This window comes from Torulaspora delbrueckii, chromosome 2 (genome assembly GCF_000243375.1).
Source record: "Torulaspora delbrueckii CBS 1146 chromosome 2, complete genome".
Classification (NCBI taxonomy): Eukaryota; Fungi; Ascomycota; class Saccharomycetes; order Saccharomycetales; family Saccharomycetaceae; genus Torulaspora; species Torulaspora delbrueckii.
The window spans coordinates 609089-631591 of record NC_016502.1 but is presented as its reverse complement, the minus strand read 5'-3'; the positions used below and the strand labels follow the sequence as shown (position 1 = coordinate 631591).

Sequence of the window (22503 nt, the reverse complement as noted above, 5' to 3'; positions counted from 1 at the left end):
GGTATACCCTTACTGTCGGTTAAAAAGAGTAGATTCTTGAATTTTATAACATCCTGATACATTTGAGCTGTACTATAATTCAAGGCTTGAACAACTTGAATGATAGCTCCCAAATTATTATCAAAGTTTTCTTCGAGCGAATGGTCCAACTTTCTACTAACATTTAAATTTACATGGCCTTAGAATCACAAACCTGAAAACCACTGGCAATGAAAAAGTATGGCAACCGACAAAGACTCGATCAGAGTCCTGCTTTTAATTTAGAAAATATAGATAAGATGTGGACATACTGACGTAGCAACGCCGTGATGCCCTTTTCTTGATTGGTTATTTGGGTTCAAAATACCAACCAATACTCCTACATCCATTGTACATCAAAGTTTACTGAGTTAAGCCCCGTCTAATTGAATGGGCTGACTGAAGGTTTAGCTCGCGTTCTACTAGCTGTCTCTTTAACTTACATGTTATTTTATCTGAGTCTTTCTCCGTGAAAATCCTACCTTACAAGATCCAATTTCAAATCCACAGAAGGAACATAAACACTGATGGATGGCCCTCGCTATTCCAATGGGCATGAAGCTGTTGGGATTCCGTCCCGCCAGAGGCCTTCGTTTTCATCTATGAGAACCGGATCAACAGCTACAACTTTGACCTCGGATATGGTGCTTGAACAAAACAACACTGAACCCTATGCTGGAGCAACTTTCGAGACCGTTCCTAGTTCAATCGTTTCGTTCCACCATCCACATTCTCTTCAATCCAGTAACCTTCTAGGGAGCTCTATCTCGCCTAGCGCAGCTGGACTAAGGGGACGTAGATCAACTGAAGAGGAATATCTGATTCGCTCTCCAACTCGATCTAGGAGCTCCTCACACAACCGTCATTTCAAATTCTTTACGGAGGACCAAATCACCAATGCTGAAGGTGCCTCGACATTGGAACACACCGACTACGATACACATTGGGATTCTGTACCGGCTTATGAACAACATAGACTACAGGATTTTAGATTTGGCTCTCAGCGGTCTTCACTTCTCAGCCGATCTCCAAGGTCATCATTTTCCAACGGCAGCTACTATGGCTCGCTGCGAGAGAGAGGTCGTTCATTATCTAGATCATCGAAACAGCGACCTCATCGTGAGCTTCCCATAGAGACTTATAGTCCTTCGGTCTATTCTAGTGCAAGTCCTTCACGGTACAGCTTGAGGGACAGAGTCCCCTCTGAAGTTGAAGATCGGGCTGATGGGAGCTTAGATGAGCGTTCCGATCATTCTGTCCAATCTTCGAGAAGCGAGGGTTCAAATGAATCAAGAGACGATCATTCCGGACAAGATGATTCTCATGCACATTACAAGAAGTCCAGTGCGCACGCTGAATTCCTCAAGCCACAATACCATGAGAAGTTCTTTCAGGATCTTCCACCATTGGAAAACCATCAGAGATTTTACATCGCCGAGGAGGACCTTGTCATTGGTATTGGGGGTTACAGGACTTCTGCTTTCAGATTTCTAATCTACAGGTTACTATGTTTGATGACATTTGGGTTGTTTTATCTAGTGATGAGGTGGCTGCCTCATTACAAAGTAAGACTATATGGTGTCAAAGTTCCTTTGGCCAAAGCCGAGTGGGTAGTTGTAGAAAGCGAATTTGGTGATTTCAACTGCATCAACGTCAAGAGAGATTGGTACAATAGGCCGATGAGCACGCTCTTACCTTTTTCAACTCCTCGAATGAATGAGGTTAATAACAGCAGTGCATCAATCAATATGCATCGTACAAGTGACCTAAATCCTATATTACCTATTCTCATATCTTTTGAGTATAGATACATCACGTTCATTTATTCACCTTTAGAGGACATCTACAAGACTAATAATAATTGGGCTGATCCCGATTGGGTCAATCTAGCTTCTGTCAACCGCGGTCTTACCAAAGGTGTTTGGGAAGATCGTGTCTTAGCTTTTGGAAAGAATCATATTAATCTGAAGGTGAAGACAACTTCACAAGTTTTTTTTGATGAAGCTTTACATCCCTTCTACGTGTTCCAGATCTTTTCAATCATTCTATGGTCTCTCGACGCCTATTTCTACTATGCGGCATGTATATTCCTGATCTCGCTGCTGTCTATTGTTGATACTTTGATTGAGACTAAGAAGACTTCCCAAAGATTGGCTGAGATGTCTTATTTCAACTGTGAAGTGAGAGTTTTCAGAGATGAGTTCTGGACTCATGTGAGCTCTAACGAGTTGGTCCCTGGCGATGTTTATGAAGTTTCGGACCCAGCTTTAACTATCTTTCCTTGTGATTCTATCCTTCTTGCCGGTGACTGCATAGTGAATGAATCCATGTTGACAGGGGAATCAGTTCCAATCTCTAAAATACCCGCTAACCAGAAGACTATGCATCAGCTCTTGGAGGACTTTCAGAACACTCAAATTTCGAGCAACGTTTCTAAATCCTTCTTGTTCAACGGAACCAAAATAATCAGGACACGGATACCTCACGGCCAATCTGCAGCTCTTGCCATGGTTGTGCGCACAGGGTTCTCTACAACAAAAGGTTCTCTTGTACGTTCCATGGTTTTTCCTAAACCAACTAGTTTCAAGTTTTACGAGGATTCTTTCAAATATATTGGCTTCATGGCAATTATTGCAATGTTAGGGTTTTCTATTAGCTGTGTTCGTTTCATTCAGATCGGACTCGACAAGAAAACCATGCTTTTGAGAGCATTGGATATCATCACCATTGTAGTCCCACCAGCTTTGCCAGCAACGTTGACCATTGGCACAAACTTTGCATTGAGTAGATTGAAGAAGAAAGGGATCTTCTGTATATCTCCGACAAGAGTCAACGTGTGCGGGAAAGTAGATGTCATGTGTTTCGATAAAACGGGTACTTTGACAGAAGATGGCCTCGACATCCTAGGTGTACATGTGTCAGAACCTTGTTCGCACAACAGTTTCACATTCAGTGGTCTGAAGAAGAGTGTTGATAAAATCTTTCCCAAGTTTTCTCTGAATGATTGCAACTCTCCATCAGATTTTAGGGCTAAGAGCTTTCTGATTTCCTTGCTAACATGTCATTCTTTGCGGTTGGTTGATGACGAATTGCTCGGAGATCCTCTGGACTTTAAAATGTTTCAATTCAGCGGTTGGTCGTACGAGGAAGACTTCCAGAAACACGAATTTCATTCCATGTATGATCAAAGGCACGAAGGCGATATCTTCCCCGAAAACGCTAACATTATACCCGCAGTCGTACATCCCAACGGTAATAATCCAGATAATCGTTTCACAGATAATGACCCTCACAATTTCTTGGGTATCATAAGGAGCTTTGAGTTCTTATCTGAGTTGCGTAGGATGAGTGTTATTGTCAAACCCAACAGTGATAATGTTTATTGGTCCTTTACCAAAGGTGCGCCTGAAGTCATCGCAGAAATTTGTAACAAAAGTACGTTACCCAAAGACTATGACTCAGTTTTGCACCATTACACGCATTCAGGTTATAGAGTTATAGCCTGTGCTGGGAAAACTTTACCCAAGCGCACATGGCTATACTCTCAAAAGGTGAGCAGAGAAGAGGTTGAAAGTAATTTGGAGTTCTTGGGATTCATCATCTTTGAAAATAAACTGAAAACAACTACATCGGCTACATTAGACACTTTGCGCGACGCAAATATCAGGACCATCATGTGTACTGGTGATAATATCTTGACCGCCATTTCCGTTGGTAAAGAATCAAGACTAGTGCATACCGAAAATATTTATGTTCCAAGTTTCGTCGATGAACCCAGATCGGGAGCGCCACAATTAGTGTGGTACGACGTCAACAACAGTGAAAGTGTCTTGGACACACGGACTTTGAAACCTGAGGTAAATACGAATGATTATTCGCTTGCCGTTACAGGTGAAGTATTTCGGTTGTTGTTTAGGGAAGATAGCGGCATATCAGACGCTTACAAGGAGGAGGTATTGCTCAAAGCTTCAATCTATGCGAGAATGTCTCCTGATGAAAAGCACGAATTGATGGAACAATTGCAGAAACTGGACTATGTGGTTGGTTTCTGCGGTGATGGTGCTAACGATTGTGGTGCATTGAAAGCTGCTGATGTTGGTATATCGCTATCGGAAGCAGAGGCATCTGTGGCGGCACCGTTTACGTCTCAGATCTTTGATATCAGTTGTGTGTTGGATGTTATCAAAGAAGGTCGTGGATCATTAGTCACTTCGTTTGCATGTTTCCAATACATGAGTCTTTACTCTGCAATTCAGTTCATCACCGTTACTATATTGTACTGTCGTGGTTCGAACCTTGGTGATTTCCAATTTCTTTACATTGATTTATTACTGATCATCCCGATCGCGATCTTTATGTCCTGGTGCAAGCCATACCATAAAATCGTTAAGAAACGACCATCTGCTAACCTTGTTTCGCCAAAGATTCTAGTACCTCTAGTGTTGAGTATAATTATCTGTGTTATTTTCCAGGCTGTTCCCTGGCTTCTAGTACAAAGGAAGAGTTGGTACAAGAAGCCTATCATTGGTGGAGACGACACTGTAGAATCATCCGACAATACTGTTCTATTTTTCGTCTCGAATTTCCAATACATTTTAACCGCTGTTGTGCTATCGGTAGGTCCGCCTTATAGAGAACCCATGTCGCAAAACAAAGGCTTCATCATGGACATTCTAATTTCTGTGCTCGTGAGCATATCCCTGATGTTCGTGTGGCCCGAATCGTTCTTGGGGAAGTTATTCCAGTTAACCAAAATCTCAAATGGTTTCAGGGTATTCATCGTGCTCTGGTCAGCATTGAATTATTACTGTTTGATGTACATTCCAAACAAGACAAAAGGTTATTTCAAGAAACGCAGAAGCAATAAGAAGTACAAGAACATTTTAAAAGAGCAAAATATATCCTTTGTAGTATGATGTATGTAGCGACCCTAGCGAGAAGCATTTCTCATCGATAGAAAACAATTCCAAAGAACTCCGACAGAAGAACTAAAGGGTACTTGGAAATGTTTCGGGATCGCCAAGAAGTTAATAAATTGCACCAAGGGCCATACCAAGTAGTTACAACCCAGAGTCGAGATGTAGAGTCTTTGTATCTTTTTGTTAAAAGTGTTCAAATCCCCGCGTTCCATGATATAACTGGAATACATGAAGAAACAGTAAAGCTGGATCGGAGAATATAATAATTGATCCGACAGCACTCTCTCGAGCACTTGTACGACAGTTGGATCCTCAGTGTAAAAGAAATTTAGGAATTTGTACCAGGGAACTTGAAAAAACGATATTATGAATCCGTAAGCCATAAAGCAGATCCATCTGTAAAACTCGAAAATATGAGTCTCACGGAAATTATCGTCGTCGTCCTCCTCCTCCCCCTCTTCAACATCATAAGCAGTTTCTCCATACTCATTGAAAATACTTAAATTATCACTTTCATAGCCCTCATCGCCAGTAAACCGATTCACTAAATTCCTCGCAGTAACATCGACTATCTCCGGTACAGGATCCACTGTATATGACATGTAGCAATGAATGCTTTGTGCCAGGATATCAGAAATCCCGAAAAGTAGCACATTGGTCCACATCGTGGCAAAAAGAGCAGATTTATTGTACAATGACCTGTAAACAGAGGTAAATTTCAGCAACAGACCTACCCACACACACAACAAAGTCCAATGAATCACAGAAATTCGCACAATGCGTAAATGAGTCACACGATCCAACCATTCTTCCAACCGAGATCTCAAAGATCTCAAAAGTTCCATATCAAATCGCTTAACAACTTCAATAACTAGCTCATCTCATCTCATCTCATCCCACCCTATCTTTAATATTATATCTATCATAGAGGATAAAAATGCGAGTTCGAATAATTCAGATGACTGTTTTTCTTAACTTCCCGACATCCTCAAAATCTTTGTGAGTTTCTGGGTTTTCCAAAATCATAAAAAAATCAAAAAATCAAAAAAATTTCAAATTTCAAATTTCAAATTTCATCAAACAGTCCAACGTTCGACCGACGCAAACAGCTGGAATTTTCCAAGCACTGGCGACCACTCGAAGCAGCGAATTGGGCCCAAGCCGATGGGCGAATATGGACAATAAGCCAGTAATTAGTAGTGATTGAAAGGTTTAAGTGTTAAAGTTCGTGTTGATTTTGAGAGCTGTTGATATAATCGAGACAAGAGAGACAAATCCGTTAGAATGTTGATTCCAAAGGAAGAAAGAACCAAGATCCACAGATACTTGTTCCAAGAAGGTGTTGTTGTCGCCAAGAAGGATTTCAACCAACCAAAGCACGAGGAAATTGACACCAAGAACTTGTTTGTCATCAAGGCTTTGCAATCCTTGACTTCCAAGGGTTACGTTAAGACTCAATTCTCATGGCAATACTACTACTACACCTTGACTGAACAAGGTGTTGAGTACTTGAGAGAATACTTGCACTTGCCAGAGCACATTGTTCCAGGTACTTACATGCAAGACAGAACCCAAACTCAAAGACCACAAAGAAGATACTAAGGGTAGTGAAATCGTTTCTCTCTTTAGGTACTTATTATTCAAGTATTATGTATATTTTTTTAGGTAATACGACTAAGCGATTTGAAGACCACTATTGACAAAAGGATGATAGAGTGAGGGACAGACTGACGGATGTCGTTGGCTTCTTGGAGACAGTTCCAGTTTTATGAGAATACTCCTATTCGGGATCCTTTGCTAGGTACTGATACGCCTTTGTATGCGGACCAGACGCTTTCAGCTGCAGCGCCGGTGAGTAAGGAGCGTTTGGTTGTGGCCATAAGGTCGAATTTACTGCAATTGATTGACTTGGCAGGGTCCTGTATTGTTCATGAGTTTAAGGCTTTTGAAGATGGATACCAGATTAATTATCTCGAAGTTTTAGGGGACACGTTCCTTGTAGCAGTAGCGGAACAATTGGGAAAACCATCGTTGATTAAAGTGTACAAGTTGGATAAATTGCCAAAAAATGAGTCCTCTTACCATTCTTTGGTTGAAGTAAAGAATGGAAGTAATACTTTTCCCATCTCTGTGATCTCTATTAGTCGGGATTTGACCTGTATTGTCGTTGGATTCGTTAATGGTAAGATCCTGCTTATAAGGGGAGATCTTTCTCGAGACCGTGGATCTAGGCAAAGAGTGATATATGAGGACCCGGGGAAGGAACCATTGACCTCATTGTGTTTCAATGAAGATGCGACCGTTTGTTTCGCCTCTACGACTTCCAGAGTTCTCCTCTTTAATACTACGGGTCGCAATAGTGGACAACCAGATCTTGTATTGGATTCGAAAAGAGGTGTGGACTTAAAATGTGGTGTTTATAGTCCCTTCACAAACGAATACATCTGTATTTTAAAGGACACTATGACATTTTTCAAAGCCAGTGGTGAAAAGAGTTCTCTAACATTTGATGTACCAGCTGTACAAAGAATTTACGCCATAGATAGTGACCATATTCTTTTGGTGTTACAGGCAGAATACTCGCAGTCTACAGCATTGGAAGTTGAGGAATTATCTCAGTCAAACGCCAATAGAGTGATCATTGTCGATGTCAGAAATAAAGTGGTCGCTTTGAATATTTTCATCTCTAGTGCAGTGATTGACGTTTTTCTAAGTGAAGCCATTTACTTGCTTACATCCGAAGTATTGATTTACAGGATTACAGAGAAGAAATTGGCAGATCAGCTTGAAATTGTGTTCAACAAGGACCTTTTCCCTTTCGCTCTCGAGTTGGCAGATCAACATTCGCTGGGAAATTTGAAGAAGCAAGAGATTCATAAGAGATATGGAGATTGGCTCTATAAGAAAGGTTTGAGAAATGAAGCTGTTGATGAATACATTCAATGTTTGGATGTGGTGGAGACTAGTGAAATTATCTCGAAATTTGGTATGGTTGAGAGTCCTAATCCTCAAAGCCTGGAAAATTTAGCGGATTTCTTATGGTCGCTTATCAAGAATGACATGGCAAACGCCGATCACATTACCTTGCTTCTGATAGCGTTAATCAAGATGAAAGCTGACGACCAACTCGAATATTTCATGGATCATTTCACTAGGTCAGGGAAATTCTCAGCAGAAACAATCGTCGAAGATTTAGACGAAGAGGCATATTTCTATTCGGACAAGACACTTTTTGACCTCGAACTCGTCGTTCGTTTACTGCAAGAATCGAACTCTTCAAAATTAGCTTATCAAATGGCCTCCAAATATGCTAGAAATCCCGCTCTCATCGTGGAGATTCTTCTCACATCTCTTAATGACCCTCATTTGGCGCTGAAATATATCAAGAGTTTGTCTATTGATGACACTCTAAGAGTTTTAGTCACATTTTCAAGACAGCTACTTGAGGAACTACCCAATGAGACTAACCTCCTTTTAATCGACGTATTTACAGGCAAGTTTGAACGCGATACTAGCAATTCGAAGATTTCACAGGATTTAAATCATAAAGAATCAGAGCATACAACAACTGTCTTCTACAGTTACAGGACATTTTTGGGCTATATGAACAACAAGATGGGAAATAACAACGAAGAAAACGGCGAAATGGTCAAGACCGCACCCACGTACCATCCACCAAAACCTTCTTTAATATTTACTTCTTTCATCTCCAAACCTTTTGAATTTGTTGTCTTCCTTGAAGCATGTTTGGAAAGCTATCGCCTTTATGAAGGTTCTCGGGAGGACAAGCAGGTAATTTTGACAACGCTTTATGACCTTTATTTATCGTTGGTGAAGGATGATGTGCCTGAGCGGCGAGACGACTGGAAAGCAAGAGCGGATCAAGTCCTAAGACAGAGTAACGAGTTGAGCGCAGATGACTCTACCATTTCCTCCGGAAAACCAGCTGATAACTCGTTGATGATGTTGGTCGCTCACATGAATCAAATGGATATTTATGCTGTGGGTGACCGCAATAAACCGGACGACCATAATACAGAACTCGACAGTCTCCAAAAGGCAAGTTTGGTCAATACAATGAGATCTTTGATTTTCGTGGATGAGGCCGTTAAGTGCCTTGAGTTTCTTGAGAAATACCAGGAACAAGAGCCATACTTATATCGTGTTGCTCTCACATACTTCGTATCTTCGAAGCATGTGCTAAGGGAGATTGGTGGTGAATCAGTACTGAAAGAAAAAGTACTCGGGAAAATAATAGAGAAGAACGTAATGAGCGTTCTTGATATCCTTCAAGTCCTAGGTTCGACCAACGTGGCAACTTATGGGGTTATTCAAGATTTGTTGATCGAGCATGTTCAACAGGAGGAAGACCAAATAAAGAGAAGTCGCAAGCTAATAAACTCGTATGAGTCGGAGCTCGAGGCGAACAAGGAAAAATTGCATAGCATACTAAGCTCAGAAGAGCCATCCAAGATAAAGATCAAAAATTTCAAGTGTTTCATGTGTAACACAGCTCTCGAACTGCCGATTGTCTATTTCAAGTGTGACCACATATATCATATGAGGTGCCTTAATGAAGAAGCAGTATCGGAAGAAGGTAAGAAGCTCTTCAGATGCCCTAAATGCTTAATCGAGTTAGAGACTTCTGAAAAGCTCTTCCAAGCCCAACGCGAGGCCAGTACAAAACTTGAACTTTTACAAATGGCTCTAAATGACGAAGAAGGTACAGACGATCGCTTCAAAATTGTCACAGAATTTATAGGTAGAGGTGGGTTGGAAAGTTCTTTCATAGCGTTAGAAAAGTAATTGTATAATTTGATTTTGATTTTTTCGTTGTTGATCTTTACATGAAACAAGCTTAAAACGCTCGAGCGGCGTTTCCATACAGATGAAATACTCAGCACAAGCAAGATGGAAAAGGTATTAAATCGGCTGATTCATCTCGATCAAATCTCATTCAAACCATGATGGACAACAACCAATTAAGATGTTCAAGAGTTCATACTTCCTAGAGGAAATGGGCTTCCAGGCCTCGACTTCCCTTACACCGATCAGAGATTATGATAATGATTATTTCCACAGAGACGATGACAAACTACCCATGACGAATAGATTTCTCTACGGTAAGCCTAAAACCTATGGAGAGAGTGCAAGGACATCAATAAAGTCCTGTAAGAGGCCAGCAAGTCTAGTTCTTTGTGAGCAGACTGAAACTTCAAATAAAAAGCAGTACTCGCCCTTAAACTTAAGGAATTTTACAGATGTGATAAATTTAAATCAAGATAATGAACATAGTCCGAAAGAGCCTGCTCAGGAATTTTTTAGCATTGTGAGACATCTGTTTGAGTCCGAGACCGCGTATGTTGAAACTATGGAAACTTCAATTGATGTATACAGAAGAACGTTAAACGAAAACAGGTCTTTTAGAAATAGGTTAATTCAGCAGGACTCTCATGATGAGGTGCTTCTCTTTGGGAACATTGAGACTATATCATCGATTAGCAGACTATTTCTGTCTGTTATAGAAAACAGCCTCACTTCTGGCAATCCACTTAGGACGGTAGACGACAAATTCTGGGATGAGCTGAACAGTATTTCGGCCTTGCAGGATCGCCTGCTACAGCAGTTTGATATCGGCAAAGCTTTCAATCTGCATTTCCTTCGGATAAAGTCAACGTATCTGTCATATTCGGTAACCCATGGTAAACAAAAGGAGCTTCTTGAGCTTTTACGGGCAGGCAATCCACAGCTTTTTCAGAAATGGTATGATTGTTGTATGAAATCTGCAAATACAATGAGACTAGAAGCTATTTTTGAGAGACCAATTAAACGACTAAAGGAATGGACCGAGATACTGGTTCAACTGCTTGCATCATCACAGAATCTTTTGAGTGAGCATTACTGTACTAATGTTTCTAACGCACTCAACCAGTATGAATCTTTCATCAGAGACGTCACCAATGAAACTAAAGAATTTGATAACAATGCGATGTATGATTTTAGCCTTACCCCCAGTGAGATAATACAGAGTTATGGACCTGAGTCGAAGTTTGAGAGGAAAACTCTCAAGAGTACAGTGAAATCTGCACCTCGCAGCTCACTGCAAGAACTCGATAGTGTTTTATTGTGTGTTAAAACTCCGAAAAGAGAGAGTCGAAACACTACTAGCAGATCTAACTCGATTTTCTCAGGCTCATCAAGTCGTTATTCAGGTGATTCCACCATCGTACCACTCTCAGAGGCTAATTTGATTCTGTCAAGCTCGGAATCTCATCTGCGAGCCGAAACTGCGGTTGATCTTACCCTTGCAGATCATGTAACGAAACTCAAAAGGGCCCATCGGGGCTTGCTAGCATTCAAAAACGTTATTGGCAAGGAGGATATGCTCTCCATTTTGGATATCAATTTAAAGCATGCTAAGTTGTGGGAGGCGGTAATCGACCGTCGAGCTGACTTAAACCCCATAGTTTCCTCAGATGAAGGATCTAAATCTCGGATTTCTATGTACAGCTCACACATTGAAAGATTACAGAAGCAGCGGGAAGAAGCTATTATTATGAAAGTCGACGAAATGGAGAGATCGGTCAAAGGTCCACTTTCTATGATTATCTGTCATTGTGAGTGCGTAAGATCTCATTTGAGAGATCTGAATGCGCTCAAGAAGGATTATCTGTCCTATCTACGGGAGAGAAAGTCATCTGCGCACGATGTTAAGAGGGATATTCTGGGAAAGCACTTTGAACAAATGCAGGCCAAGATGCTTCATGAGCTGCCGAAATTTATTGAGCTGGCTCATAAGATTATTGAAGCTATAATATTGAATTATCACAGAAAGATGCTGAGATATCTGGAAATATCGGCCGGGGGAGAGAAGTCTCTGATAGATGACCTCGAGTTGCTTGGGGGTTTAAAGAGGGACGTTGGCAAGAATCTCGATATCTTAGAAAACTACTCAGCTTCCCGGTATCGTATCAAAAGAATGGTGAGAGATGACTGGCAATTTGCTCAAGATCAAACGGCAAGCAGAGTCCTTCGCAAACTCTTTGAGCTTTAAAGTCAAGAATTTCTTACCTTAGCCTAAAATCTGCTTGTATATTGACAAAAGAGATCAGGTAGCGCAGTTAATCGTTCTTATAATTGAATACTTATAGTGTGTTTTTTTTATATTTCGGCTGAAGTTATGGAACAAGGCTTGCCCTGTCATATTCCTTTGCTTCAAATGGTCCTAAGAGATTGACTAGGGTCACCAATGCCAGCAGATTACTAGCTGGTTAATTCAATATCTCAATGTTGTTAGCCGTGGCGAGTTATTCCAGTTGAAGATTTCTTCAAGCGATGAGATGAGGTGAAAAAAAAGTTGAGATGAGTTCTTCCCTCTGTGGTCTAAAGAAGAGCATTGAAGTGACCATTTTAAGATGTCTACGAAGGATTACAAGAGCTTACCAGTTACTGTGGAGAAACCTATCCCTGTAACGTACGACTTGGGTAACCTCGCTGTCTTTGACTCCAATGTGGTGGACAGAAATGACGTTGATTCTTCTAACGGTAAACGTGAACAGAACATCAGATCTTTGACCAGAGACAATGTGCAGCTACTTATCAACCAAATACTTTCATTGCCAATCAAGACAACTACAGAATCTGCGGGAGGTACTGGTAATCAAAGTGCTTCCATGACTTTGATCCAACTACCGGGACCAACCACTGAACTACCAAGAGAAAAACCACTACCTAAGCCTAAGGCACCAACGAAATGGGAACTTTTCGCCGCCAAGAAGGGTATCAAGCCCAAGGAAAGAGCGGGCAAGATGGTCTACGACGAAGAAGCTGGTGAATGGGTACCCAAATGGGGTTACAAGGGTGCTAACAAGAAGCTGGATGACCAGTGGCTGGTCGAGATTGATGATAAAGTGAAGAACACCGAGGACGAGTTAGTCGATCCAAGAACACTAAACCGTGCTCAAAGAAAGGAACTTGTGAAGAAGAACCAAAGACAACAGAAGAAAAACATGAGAAATTCAGGTGTATCTAAATAAGCACAACAGCATCTCTCAACACATTTCTTACTGTATATGTACATTATCTATTCAGTTTCTCAAATAGTTTTAAGACTGGTGAAAATTCGAATTAATCTCAAAAACAAAGGCTTAACGCCATCTCATCGCGAGACGTATTTGAGTTCTTGGCTATTGACGGGTATCATGGTAGATCTTGAGAGCTATGTGCCGATGATTGATGCCATTTTGAGTGCATCTGACCCCGACCAAGTGACTCCGAAGCGGATAAGAAAGGCATTACAAGAACTGTTTGGCGTGAACCTAGATTCGCAAAGAAAAGTGGTCAACCAAATCATTGTTGAAAGATTTCAAGAAATCCAATCTCGACCAAGAGTTCTCATCACTCAGGAGGAGTTGGTCAAGAAAGATGAAGAGCTAGCTCACCAATTGCAACAGGAAGACAGTGGTGGTAAACGGAAGAAAACGTCTAAAGTTAAAAGGAGGAAAACTGAAAAAACTGGTTCAAATAATAACAGTCTATCATCTCGAAATGTCATGTTAGCTGAGCCTTTGAGCAATTTCCTGGGTGAGACTTCTCTACCGAGAACTCAAGTTGTCAAACTAGTTTGGGACTATATCAAGAAAAATGACCTCCAAAATCCACAGGATCGTCGAGAAATCCTGTGCAACAAGGAGATGGAACCAATTTTCGGCAAGAAGATGACAATGTTCAGCATGAATAAGATCCTATCCAAATTTCTCTACAATCCCGACGAAGTAACCAAAACGCAAGTAAAAAAAGACAGCCCAACGGACATTGACAGACTGGAGAGTGATACTCCATCGGGCGCTTCTTCTAATTAAGCAGTTGTCAAAGGATTAGCACTACAAAATCAATCTCCTCTTCTTCTAACCTGTATTCTATTGTTTCCTAGCTAGCGGCGAACGCGAGTATTTTCGCTCATCTGTAGTCAAACAAGCGATGGCTACTCAAAGGTAAAGTAAATCAAAACACAACATAACAAAATATAGCGATTCTGTGGGATTCGCATGCATCGAATATCTTCAGAGTCATCTTCAGTTCGGTATGAGAGTAACTCTCCGATTCCCTCTCTTTCTCAAAGCTACAAGGCTGAGATAGAGTCCGCTGATGTTTACTGGTATACTTTGAGGCTCATGGTGCTGGAATATGTCAATGAACCAAGATTTCAGAAGATGTATGTTAGAAAGACAACCCCTCAGGAGAGGCAAGATGAGATTGTGAGCACGAAGCATAATAGGCGAGTCTCGTGGTTCTCTGGATCATCGGTACCCAACAGGGGACTTGATGAGACGGATGTTGTCCAGAAGTGTTTACTGAAGCTGGAACAACGATTGAGCCTTATAGCGATGAACAAAGTCAAGGTTGGTGATGATAAGTTAAGAAGGAGCTTGTTGAAACTTTACAATGATGTGTTTTTAAATCCAGATATGGGTAGGATTATGAAATCGGTGCAGAGATTTGAAGAATTGATTGTTTATTTCACGAAGGCATCAAACGGGGAGTTGAATAAGTTGGTGGTCGACGATATTCAGCAGGAATTGTATAAACAAGTTTCATATTTCATTGACCTTCTAATTGAGCTGGCCGCAACCGATATTACTCCCGAGATAAGGGCTAAACTGAATCAGTATAAGGATTCCGTGAAGCCTAGTAAAAAAATCTTAAAGGAATATTCACCATCGACTTCAAGAGACCATCTCCCATCCTCGAATTTAGTGGACGTTACGGTCAAACCAACCTTCAGGTTAAATGAGGTGACACATTCTTCATATTTTATGAAGCTATTTCAAAAAGATCCCGTCTCAATGCAGCAAGATATAATCAAAGTAATGAACGAAGCTGTTAATTCTGTCTACTGCCAAGAGTTACGGTTGCGGAAGGAGAAATTGAATAAAGATGAAGTTTTTGACATTGAGGACTTTGAATCTGAAAGGGATTTTAACCTCTGGAAAAATTTTGAAGTTGGGGAAACTGCTTCGTTGATTGATAGGTTCAATGTTAAGGGAGATCATGCTGCCTCTCTCAATGGCTCAACGGTTATCATACCGCCTAACGCTAGGAGTACGTTTGTGAGTTTGGTATGCAAGATACTGAGAGACGATTCTTCCCAAAATAGCAATACGTTAAACTTTTCACAGGCGGCTATGTTCTTTATCACCAAGGCCTCTAAATATTGGAGACTAGACTACCACTCAACGTTTGCCACGTTAGTTTATTCAGCGGCTAACTTGACCATATTGAAAGAAGAAGATCTAAATATCCAGCTGGCTGAAAATGTCATGAACTTCATAAGAGTAAGGATACTCAAAACAGAGGATAACATGGATACGGCGGTCTGGAACGCTTTAGATCGGAGAGAATGGCTCGAAAATTTGATTTACACTGCTAACAGGTGTACAAACACGATTGATTATTTGCTCACTGCGCTTTTTTCGAATACAAAACCAAAGTTCTCAAGTATACTAGCGTTCTATTACTCTAACATTGAAGCTGATCCATCAATGGTGCTCTACAAGCAGCAATCAAACGCACTTGATCGCAAGATGATCAAAAGATTTCATAGGACAATATTCAAGGTTAGTGAACAGTTCTACATATCACTTCTTGATACGGTACCCAAGGATGATTCAATTGAGATTCAGCATATTCAAGATGTCGCTGAGCAGATAATAGAACAGGTAAAGAGCATTCAAAAAAGATATAATCGGCCATTATTGGATAAGGTCATGCTTGCGCATGAATGCGCGACAGTCTTAATTGAAGCCTTTGGGTCAGACGCTTCGACGATGATTAAGCGAGTGGAAAAATACAATATATCCAAAAGAGGCGAGTCAATTGCCCCAGCGGATGCCCTAGAAGCTTATTCAATCTTCAAAGAGCTCAGAAATATTTACAGCCAGATACAACCAGACAAGCCTTTTCCTTGTAAGCTTGAAAAGCTTTTTGTGAAGTACGTAACCATTCTGTGTGATGAAGTGAGTGGAAAGATTTTGAAAGTGATTGATTCGTCTATAAAGAATGAGACGTGGGAAGTTGTCAATGAAGAAGCGAATTTTAGTAGCTCGGTTTTCGAAATTTTCAAGATGATAAATGAATCTATTGGCTTATTCAAGAGATTAGAATGGGAAAACGATTATCAAATCGCAAAGGTAATCACATTCCTTTTGAAATCTTTCTCAGATGGTTTACACTTCTATTCTAACACTCTTATCCGCATGATAGAAGACGACCTGATTCAAGATGATTTTGATATTCAAGAAGACGAGAACAAAGATCCTCATGAGCCCAGGTCATCTCTAATAAAATCACAGCATACTTGGTCATTCCATGGGATGAAAAATGCCCTGAGTTCCACCCCAACTGTGGCTGTACCCAGGCCATACCAGTTTAAAAACCGTACCTGTGTGCTTCTGAGTAATCTCGAGTCAATGATTGCGAAGATCAACGATCTCGATGAGCAGCTTAATGCAGAAAGACTATCAGAATTGGTTCAGAACTATGAAACAGATAGGAACAAAAAACGTGTCTCCAAGGGCGAAGAACAACAACTGCATCAATTATATACAATTCGCGTTATAAAAGCGGATAACATCAAAGGGTTTTCAAACGAAGGGCTATCTAATGGTTTGGTATCTTTGGTTGACACTTCCAAACAACGAGAGATTGGGAAAACCAGAGTTGTTCGTAAATCGACGAATCCAAACTGGGACGAGGAATTTGAAATTGAGATTCCCGTAAACCATGTTCGCTCCATTTCTATGATGGTATGGCATCGCCCTTCCGGAAAATTTCAATCACTAGGTAACTACGATCTATGTGGCAAATGTTCTCTTCTACTGGATCCCAAAAGATTCACAGATGATGGTTTCCCAAATGAGTTGACTTTGGAGCTCGATACTCAAGGCAAGCTATATCTAAATGTTTCCTTGGAGAGTGAAAAGATTGATGCCTTATTCTCGATTGGTAGAGCCTACAGAACGTTAACAAGAGCTAGAGACAGAGCAATTGAGTTAATTATCAGTAAGTTTTCTGCATTTGTTGGATATGCCTTCTCTAGAGAAACATTGAAGAAAGTCTGTGGAGCTAATGGAACTATACCTGCATCGAACGACGCTGTATATGATGCGATACTTCCACTTTTCGATTACCTGAACTCTAATCTAAACGTATTGGCGTCTACACTGTCTCAAGATTTACTATTCAAAGTCATGCTAAGGGCATGGTCCTGTATTCTCAAAGCTGCAGACTCTTTGCTTCTTCCTCCTCTGTCAATGGCTAGAAGTAAGAGACTGTCAGGGTCAAAGACCTTCTGGGGAAATGCTATGTCAAACGCGCTGGGGAACACTTATACAGTGCCTGGTTATGGTAGAGCCTTAACACAGAGAGAAATGGAGACGACTTTTGCCTGGCTTAATGCCCTCTGCGTGGATTTTTTCCACAACAATGGAGAAGGTCCGCCTTTGAGTGCTTTGAAGAACAATCATTATCAAACGCTTTTGTTGATTCCCGCTTATTACGATAAGAGTGCGGTTGAGCTTAAGGAAGAAGCTGAAAGATTATCCCCAAATTACCTCAAATTTTTAAGGCAAATGACCTTCGGAACCGATACTCATAGAAGACTGAGTAAACGGCTAGTGACGTTGGCGAGAAAAGGCACAGTCATGGCTAACGCATCCAAGAAGAGCAGAACCAGAGTTCAAAAGGAGATCGAGAGGGAAGAAAATGACCCCTTGGAAAGATCGACGGAGACTCTTGACATCATCTATAGGATCTTGATGGTCAAAGGTGAGCTTGATTATGTGCATCAGCAGCTAAGTGCCAGAACCAAGGTTAGAAAAAGCATTGCCACTGAGAAGCTCGTTAAGGCGGCAGTCAAGGGGCAGAAACTTAAGTACAAAAATAACATTTATAGATTGTGTCGATCATAAAATTAATGAGTCCATGGGTAAAGATTATTTCAAATTTCAGTAGTTCAACTACCATCATTTAGCTAAATCATGAGCGAAAAAATTATCTCTCCGCGACGGGGAATTGAACCCCGATCTGGCACGCGACAAGCGCCCATTCTAACCATTAAACTATCGCGGATTAGTAAATTCGATACTTTTGAATGCCAGCTCTTCAATCATGTTATTGCATTTCTTTCAAATGAATGGAGGTGTCTAATGTGCCTGTTCTCTCAATAGGAATCGCTAGTGACTGGATATACAACCCAATTGTGAAAATGTACCTTAACATAGAAATGTGCAAGCCTGAGGGCTGCTTTTAAAGGCATTGAGTTATTCTTCTCTTCAAAGATGCCGTATGCTTACAAGATTTCGGAGCAACATGGCCAATTCAAAGACTGGAAAAAGTATGTGAGTGACCGAAAGGTCTTGTTCGTTACCAAAATCTGTGGGAATCTCGAAAACAAGTAGAAAGTTACGAGTTTCAATCTCAGCACAATTTACTTTTCATTGACCACAGTCATATCAGCTAACTTTTGTAGATTTGACTCAATGAATAGTTGACTAGTACGCTTGTCAATAAGTTGCTTGTTAATGAAGATTTGCCATGTATTGATTTTCACTCGCGCAGACTTCATATGATAATCAAACCTGAATTGCAAGTCAACCATATAGAGAGTCGAAGGCCCGTGTAAACTAATGGCCATCGTCCCAGGTCTGTAAGCTATTGTTGGGGCTTTAGATGCGTATTGTGAAAGTTCACCGTATTTATAAGAATCTCTTTAACAATTTCAAACAGTTAACAAGAGCTTGGCGAGTAAGGAAAACTGTGATTAGAAGGCAGCAAGACGTTAAACGTTTTGGATTTTTTCGACTGAATACGATGCCTAGTAAAGGGGGATATTATGCCGTTCAAAATGGAAGAAGCCGAGGTGTTTTCAATAATTGGAGTGATTGTAAAGATCAAGTGAATGGATATCCTGGCGCCCGCTATAAAAAATTCGACACTTTGGTTGAAGCTGAAGCTTTTTCAATTGGTGGTAACAATCAAAGGTCTTCCAGTCGCACCAATGAATCTAGGTCAGCTCCCGCTGTGGCAAGCAAACCTGAAAGAACCGTTCTTTCAGTTCCCTCCATAGCAGTTTCGAAGCTTGCAAGAAGTTCAAATAAGATCAGCAAGCCAAAGTACTATTCGGTCAAAAGTAGTAATGCGAATGTGCCTAGTAAGATATTCAGCAATTGGAATGAATGCCAGAAATATGTGAAAGGTAGGAAAGGACTGTCTTTCAAGAAATTTGAGGATGAGATGAGTGCTAAGCAATTCATGGAGGGAAAATCAGACCCCAATGTTGATTATAAGCACATTGGAATTACAGAGAGAGATTTCGAGGCCAATTATAGACTACCAGAGAGCGCTCATATATATAACGAGAGATCAAATGTTTATTGTGATGGCTCTGCACTTTCTAACGGTACCAGTTCGTCAACAGCAGGTTATGGTGTTTATTTCGATGACAATTCTGAGCCGAAGATCTCTGAACGTTTGCGCTCAGGACTGCAAACGAATAATAGGGCAGAAATAAAGGCCGTCTCTAGCGCACTTGATAGAATATGGAAAAACCTTCAAACTAATGAGAAGAAGCTAAACTATCAAATTAAGACGGACTCCGAATACGTTGCCAAATTACTAAATGATAGGTACTTTTCGTACACTGATGACCAATTCAAAGCTATGCCCAACAGTGACTTGATTTTTCCCATGGTCAAAACCTTTATTAAAGTCAAGCAATACTACAATATCAACAGTGACAAGTTTGCCAATAAAGGAAAATTCACTATTCAATGGGTGAAGGGACATGCTGGTGAACCTGGGAATGAGTATGCCGACGAGCTTGCAAGGAGAGGAGCTATGAAACACTAGCCATCTTTTATTTGAACAATTCCCAATTGTTATTCCGCCTTTACCTTTTCACTTTCGAGAGGCTAGCATGCAATTGGTCCAAGTGTAGTTTATACTTTTACGCGATATGATTATTTAATGATATTACTACCACTGGGTGTCATACAGATTGAGAGGAATGCACGTCAGATGATGCATTTATTATGATAAGGCCATCAATTAGGTACAGGTGAGATTAAAAATACATTTGTAGGAGGAGCATGCCAATGTTTTTTAATAAGCTGCTGACCGCCATACAAATACTAAACATATAATACACAAAATATTTCAACTGCGCAAGCCTTTTAATAATAAATATTCACATATGTTGCATAAATAGGATTCTCATGACTTAATTTCTCCCAAACATGTAGACGTTACTATCGTCCTCACCCCAAAGATTGGCGATGAGATCAACTATACCATTATTATTCGTCTCAAGCTCATATACTCCATAAAATGCTAATGCCGACCCTCCGTATAGTAGGTAGCGAGCCATATCATGCCACAGACCAAATTTCCTCTTGGGTATATAATCTATAATGCAGCTCATAAAGCCGTAATGAGCATGAAGAATCAACATGACGCAGAGGGAGGCATCCAAGAGAGGATGAACAACACCACCAGATAGAGAAGTGTATAATGGGATAGTGGTCAACGGAATCAAAGACACAGCTGTTATTCTTTCGTAGTCCCAATGGTAAGACCCATGAAAGTGATTTGGCTCAGGAGGCTTGTATGCATCATTTACACCACCGACCACACCGCCTGGAGGTGGAGGGGTTAATTTGAATTTCGAAAAATCTGGCTTGATAGATATTAGTCTTTTAGTAGCGTAAGCAGTCGGTAGAGCCGGTGCCAACACTCTATTCAAGTTCCTAGCACAATAAATACCATTTCTGAAACCTCTACTTAAACCAAGCGGTACTATTAGCATTTGAATCACTATTGGTCAATCCAGAGCCTACTAATTCGACTTCTATCTACTCTATTCAGCCAGATGAGATGAACGATTTTTCATTAAAGATTCTTACTACTTACAGCGAAAAGGCGGTGATTGGGTTTTGGCGCCAGATGACACAAACAGCTTTATAATAGTGAATGATATTGAATATTTTATTCTTCATCACTATTGACCAGGACTTGTCGTAATTGGTGGGATAAAATGGCACTCAAGGATAGCTTTCAGACCCATATAATTGGTTCCATACTTGATGTGGGAAGTTGGGAAGTTTCCGATTGGATTCGTGTAATTATTCGGTTACTTATTCTGGGAGGTTACGTCCTGGTACAGACATTGATCTCGTTCAAAATATTTATAATGGAGCTTTTTGTTTCCAATCCAATTACCCAACTGATATTGAATATCAATGGAGCTATTTGGTCGTGTATTCCAATTTTTGGGAAGTATGGTAAAAAAATTGTACCTCGATTACTTTCCATAGTTCACGATATTCTAATACCTAATCTGAAGAAATTGGAAATGTTGGTGAAGTTGAGCTTCCAACTGCATTTGGTTGAAATGACGTTGAAAGATAAGAAAAATGTTCAAATATTTGTAACAGCAGAGAGCGATGACCTTGAGATATATGACAGTCAGGGAAATTTGAAAACTACACTAATATTGGCGAATCATCGGTCACTTAACGACTACATGTTGATTAATTATTTGATTCAGAATTGCAGTAGAGGTGATCTGTTGCGCAAAGGTAAGAAACATATTCTGAAGAAATCTTGGCAAGAGAACGAGATACCAATACCAAGATTGAACTTTATCACTTGGGGAAAAATTGTTAATTTTCCCCATTTATCTTTAATGAAGAATATCTTGATGATGGATGAGAATGCCTTTGTTCCCCCTACGAAGATAAAAAATCATTTAACTCGTACAGGTAATCAAGTATTAACGATCTTTCCGGAAGTGAATATTATGACCACGGAGTTGAGCATCGTCCAAAGAAAATTGAATCAGGACTACCCATTTGTGGCCAAGTTCTATAACGTCCTATACCCTCGTTTCAAGACTTTTATTAGTACAATAAAATGTTTTGCATATATCAAGCACGTCAAGCTTAAAGAACAAAATGGCCTTCTGAGCAATGCTCGCCATCTTCTAACTAATGGAGTCGATAAAATCATTTTAAAAGCCCAATCCAAGCATACAAACGAAGAGGAAAATGCGCAAGCATCAATGATTGTTGATTTACCAAACTTTTATGAAACTGCTGAGATGACGATTGCTTCCGGCGATGTTGAGGAACCAGAGCAAATCAAAGAGCCGGTCGTCATATCCCAGGATCTTTATGATCTAACAATGATTTATTATAAACCCAGATATACCAATGTTGGACATGATCATATCAATGGTCAATTTACTTTGCATGATGGTTACCAATTGGAACAAGTGAACCCATCGATTTTTGAGATGTTGAAACCTGAAAAGGACTTCAAAAGTCGTGATGATAACTACACGTGTAGTAAGCCACCGATCGTGATAATGATTCACATCAGAAAGCATGAACTGGGGCCACTGTTACCAGCAAAAGGTCGAAACTTGGAGAAATGGTTAGAAAGTCAATGGTTGGAAAAGGATAAGATGATAGATTCTATAGAGAATGGTATTAAGATTAAATAGCTTCCA

General features: G+C 40.4%; 11 protein-coding genes and 1 non-coding gene across 12 annotated transcripts; 9 read left to right on the top strand and 3 right to left on the bottom strand.

Annotated features, from left to right (window-relative positions):
- Positions 1-545: 545 nt before the first annotated feature.
- Positions 546-4934, top strand: YPK9 (putative acid anhydride hydrolase; the record flags this gene model as incomplete). Its single annotated transcript, XM_003679644.1, has 1 exon — positions 546-4934. The coding sequence occupies one exon, from the start codon at positions 546-548 to the stop codon at positions 4932-4934; it is 4389 nt and encodes a 1462-aa protein (XP_003679692.1).
- Positions 4935-4948: 14 nt separating this feature from the next.
- Positions 4949-5782, bottom strand: TDEL0B03510 (uncharacterized protein; the record flags this gene model as incomplete). The annotated part of the gene is made up of 1 exon (XM_003679643.1): positions 4949-5782. The coding sequence occupies one exon, from the start codon at positions 5780-5782 to the stop codon at positions 4949-4951; it is 834 nt and encodes a 277-aa protein (XP_003679691.1).
- A 439-nt stretch (positions 5783-6221) lies between these two features.
- Positions 6222-6539, top strand: RPS10A (40S ribosomal protein eS10; the record flags this gene model as incomplete). The annotated part of the gene is made up of 1 exon (XM_003679642.1): positions 6222-6539. One exon carries the CDS (start codon positions 6222-6224, stop codon positions 6537-6539), a length of 318 nt encoding a protein of 105 aa, XP_003679690.1.
- A 132-nt stretch (positions 6540-6671) lies between these two features.
- Positions 6672-9743, top strand: PEP5 (tethering complex subunit PEP5; the record flags this gene model as incomplete). The annotated part of the gene is made up of 1 exon (XM_003679641.1): positions 6672-9743. One exon carries the CDS (start codon positions 6672-6674, stop codon positions 9741-9743), a length of 3072 nt encoding a protein of 1023 aa, XP_003679689.1.
- A 181-nt stretch (positions 9744-9924) lies between these two features.
- Positions 9925-11991, top strand: FUS2 (Fus2p; the record flags this gene model as incomplete). The annotated part of the gene is made up of 1 exon (XM_003679640.1): positions 9925-11991. The coding sequence occupies one exon, from the start codon at positions 9925-9927 to the stop codon at positions 11989-11991; it is 2067 nt and encodes a 688-aa protein (XP_003679688.1).
- Positions 11992-12352: 361 nt separating this feature from the next.
- Positions 12353-12973, top strand: RRS1 (ribosome biogenesis protein RRS1; the record flags this gene model as incomplete). Its single annotated transcript, XM_003679639.1, has 1 exon — positions 12353-12973. One exon carries the CDS (start codon positions 12353-12355, stop codon positions 12971-12973), a length of 621 nt encoding a protein of 206 aa, XP_003679687.1.
- A 165-nt stretch (positions 12974-13138) lies between these two features.
- On the top strand, positions 13139-13798 carry TDEL0B03460 (uncharacterized protein; the record flags this gene model as incomplete). The annotated part of the gene is made up of 1 exon (XM_003679638.1): positions 13139-13798. The coding sequence occupies one exon, from the start codon at positions 13139-13141 to the stop codon at positions 13796-13798; it is 660 nt and encodes a 219-aa protein (XP_003679686.1).
- A 186-nt stretch (positions 13799-13984) lies between these two features.
- On the top strand, positions 13985-17905 carry TDEL0B03450 (uncharacterized protein; the record flags this gene model as incomplete). Its single annotated transcript, XM_003679637.1, has 1 exon — positions 13985-17905. One exon carries the CDS (start codon positions 13985-13987, stop codon positions 17903-17905), a length of 3921 nt encoding a protein of 1306 aa, XP_003679685.1.
- Positions 17906-17993: 88 nt separating this feature from the next.
- On the bottom strand, positions 17994-18065 carry TDEL0Btrna9D. Its single transcript has one exon. It is a non-coding gene; the product is annotated as a tRNA-Asp (tRNA).
- Positions 18066-18665: 600 nt separating this feature from the next.
- On the top strand, positions 18666-19844 carry RNH1 (RNA-DNA hybrid ribonuclease; the record flags this gene model as incomplete). The annotated part of the gene is made up of 1 exon (XM_003679636.1): positions 18666-19844. The coding sequence occupies one exon, from the start codon at positions 18666-18668 to the stop codon at positions 19842-19844; it is 1179 nt and encodes a 392-aa protein (XP_003679684.1).
- Positions 19845-20214: 370 nt separating this feature from the next.
- TIM18 (Tim18p) lies at positions 20215-20799 on the bottom strand (the record flags this gene model as incomplete). Its single annotated transcript, XM_003679635.1, has 1 exon — positions 20215-20799. One exon carries the CDS (start codon positions 20797-20799, stop codon positions 20215-20217), a length of 585 nt encoding a protein of 194 aa, XP_003679683.1.
- Positions 20800-21027: 228 nt separating this feature from the next.
- Positions 21028-22497, top strand: MUM3 (Mum3p; the record flags this gene model as incomplete). Its single annotated transcript, XM_003679634.1, has 1 exon — positions 21028-22497. The coding sequence occupies one exon, from the start codon at positions 21028-21030 to the stop codon at positions 22495-22497; it is 1470 nt and encodes a 489-aa protein (XP_003679682.1).
- Between the last annotated feature and the right edge of the window lie 6 nt (positions 22498-22503).